At 29.7% G+C, this 2468-nt stretch overlaps 1 protein-coding gene across 1 annotated transcript in view; it reads left to right on the plus strand.

The window, feature by feature from the left end:
* The window catches only part of LOC108745890 (angiogenic factor with G patch and FHA domains 1), a 13187-nt gene that overhangs the window by 929 nt on the left and 9790 nt on the right, over positions 1-2468 (plus strand). Inside the window, exons 2-6 of the mRNA XM_018482298.1 lie at positions 98-334; positions 486-626; positions 824-980; positions 1538-1698; positions 1772-2212. Coding sequence (XP_018337800.1) covers positions 98-334; positions 486-626; positions 824-980; positions 1538-1698; positions 1772-2212 — 1137 coding nt within the window. The remainder of the gene's footprint in view (positions 1-97; positions 335-485; positions 627-823; positions 981-1537; positions 1699-1771; positions 2213-2468) is intronic.

Raw genomic sequence — 2468 nt, forward strand, 5'->3', positions numbered from 1 at the left:
TTATATGTACAAATATTTCTTTTTTGTTCTTTCCTCATATTCTCGTCTTCTTTTTTTATTTACTTCATTAATATAAATCATATGTTGTCTTTCACAGAAACAACAAAATTTGCTCTATACAAAATCATATATACACTGTGGGACCCAGACGAATTCTTTAGATTTTAATAAATCTTTATCGCAAGATTGGAATGTTAGTCATAATGTTAAGTCATCCAGTATAGTAGATCAAGTAAAGGAAGTAGCAGAATCAGCTTTATTGCAGACTGGTTTTGTTTACGAGCAGACATCAGGAATGTATTATGATTATAATACTGGATATTATTATGATACAGTATGTGTATATATTGCTTGATGAACTTTATATAACATGCATATATATTTCCATATATGTGTCTATAAAATAAGTGCGCACGTGCGCATATGTATGTGTGTGTGTGTATGTATGTAAAGATGACAAGCTTACAAATTTATTATTATTTTAGAAGCAAGGTTTATATTATGATGGAAACACTGGAATATATTATTACTATGATGAAACTAGTAATACGTATCAATTCCACAGTCAAGTCTATACGGGCAAAACAACTTTCCAAAGGAAGGAAGAAACTGGAAAAACACATAAGGTACCAATTACAATTTTTAAAACATTTCTATATTTTTAGATATCAAATTTTGTGAGAAAATATTTAAAATTTTGTTTTGAATTACAGGTTTTGAATGAAATAGATGAATTAATAAAGGATGTTTCAAATATAACGATTGAAAGATACAAGCAACAAGCTTTAGGTAATTATTTTGATTGAATATGTCTCTCTTGTAGGATGACGTGAAAAAACGAAAATTTATAAGTGAAGAAGAAAATTTGGGGGATAAAGTACTTGAAGAGGGCGAATGCTCAGGAAGTGAAAGTGATGGCATTTCTGATGAAATAATCCCTGATGTATCTACTAATAGCGAAAGTGATGATGAAGAACAAGGTTTATTTTGCATTTGTTATTTTTGCATTTAATTTTTCTTAACATTGTTTTTTATGTTGTTATGTGGATATTGTAATATATATATAACATATTAAAAAATTAAAATATATATTTTTTATATTAATATTAATTTTAAAATAACAGCATTTAATGATAATAATAATCATATTTTAAACTTTGAAAGGGATTAATAAAGAAATTTCTCAATTGCTTTTATAAGAACGCAGAGCACATAAAATCTAAATTTATCAGAAAATCTGAACATCTGTGCAATTTAATAGACTCGTACAAAAAACTTTATTAAAGTGAAATTTTTTAATTCATTTTATTACACTGTGACTTAAATGTAAAAAAAATTCATTTACAACTCGGTTATTTTTTTATGTTCGTTCTGCATTCTGCGTCTTGTCTATTTGACTTGAAATACGTTAGGTTAAGTTCTAATTTTGCGACTTATGACTACGTAATGCTATGTAGATCCGATTAAAGTCTCAAATGTTGTTCTTGTTTCCTTTGGTATATATAAATTTCAAATCAAGAAATCATTTTTATTTTAGATTTAGCAAAAAATTATCCACCATGTATGAGAATTATTGTTAAGGAAACAGATTTAATAAAATTAAAGCTAGGCTCCCTTTTCCTCGTAACATGTATAGGAGGTACATTAGGGCGAGAAGGAGATCATTCGGTGCTGATACCAGATATAAATATTAGCAAGGTAACGAAAAAGAGAAAAGTTCAAAATTTACATTTTATCACAATATTCGTGTTATAATTGTATGTACTTGTAGTATCATGCACGTTTTGTGTACGACGAAATCAAGAAGCAGTATCAAGTGATAGATTCTGGTTCAAGAAATGGTACATTTATAAATGGCAAAAGATTGTCAGTAGCTAAGCAAGAATCTGAACCTCATGAAATAATGCATGGGTCAATTATAAAAATTGGCGGGACGAAATTATTATGCCATATTCATAATGGAAATGAAACGTGTGGTTATTGTGAACCAGGTCTTGTTCAGCAAAACATCAATCTCAATGAAAATAAAGCTTCGAAGACGAAACTTTATAAGGAAGAATTGCGACGTCTGAAACATAAATTCGGAATTGAAAAGGACAATGTGTCTAATAGTCAATTAGCTACGGGTTATCAAGACAGAGCGCAAGCTAGGCGACAGTATGTAGGTTCTTCGGATCCTCATGCTAAGACGCAACAAAGTTCCATTCACACGTAAGTATTGGAGCTGCTAAATGTAAAAAAGAATGCACACGCGTCTGTTTTATATAAATGAATTGAATCTTAATAGCGATTTATTTATAGAAATAATATATATGTGTATATATACATATATATATATATATATCCTCGATGGTCGTTTTTCGAAATCACTCGGCTCTTTTCCCGAGCCGTTTAATTCGGTCGTTTGAGAAAGATGAGATGGGAAATAAGGGTAAAACGACACACGTCGCGCCAGTAAAACGGAATCG

The sequence above is a fragment of the Trachymyrmex septentrionalis genome, unplaced genomic scaffold (assembly GCF_001594115.1).
Source record: "Trachymyrmex septentrionalis isolate Tsep2-gDNA-1 unplaced genomic scaffold, Tsep1.0 scaffold107, whole genome shotgun sequence".
NCBI lineage: Eukaryota > Metazoa > Arthropoda > Insecta > Hymenoptera > Formicidae > Trachymyrmex > Trachymyrmex septentrionalis.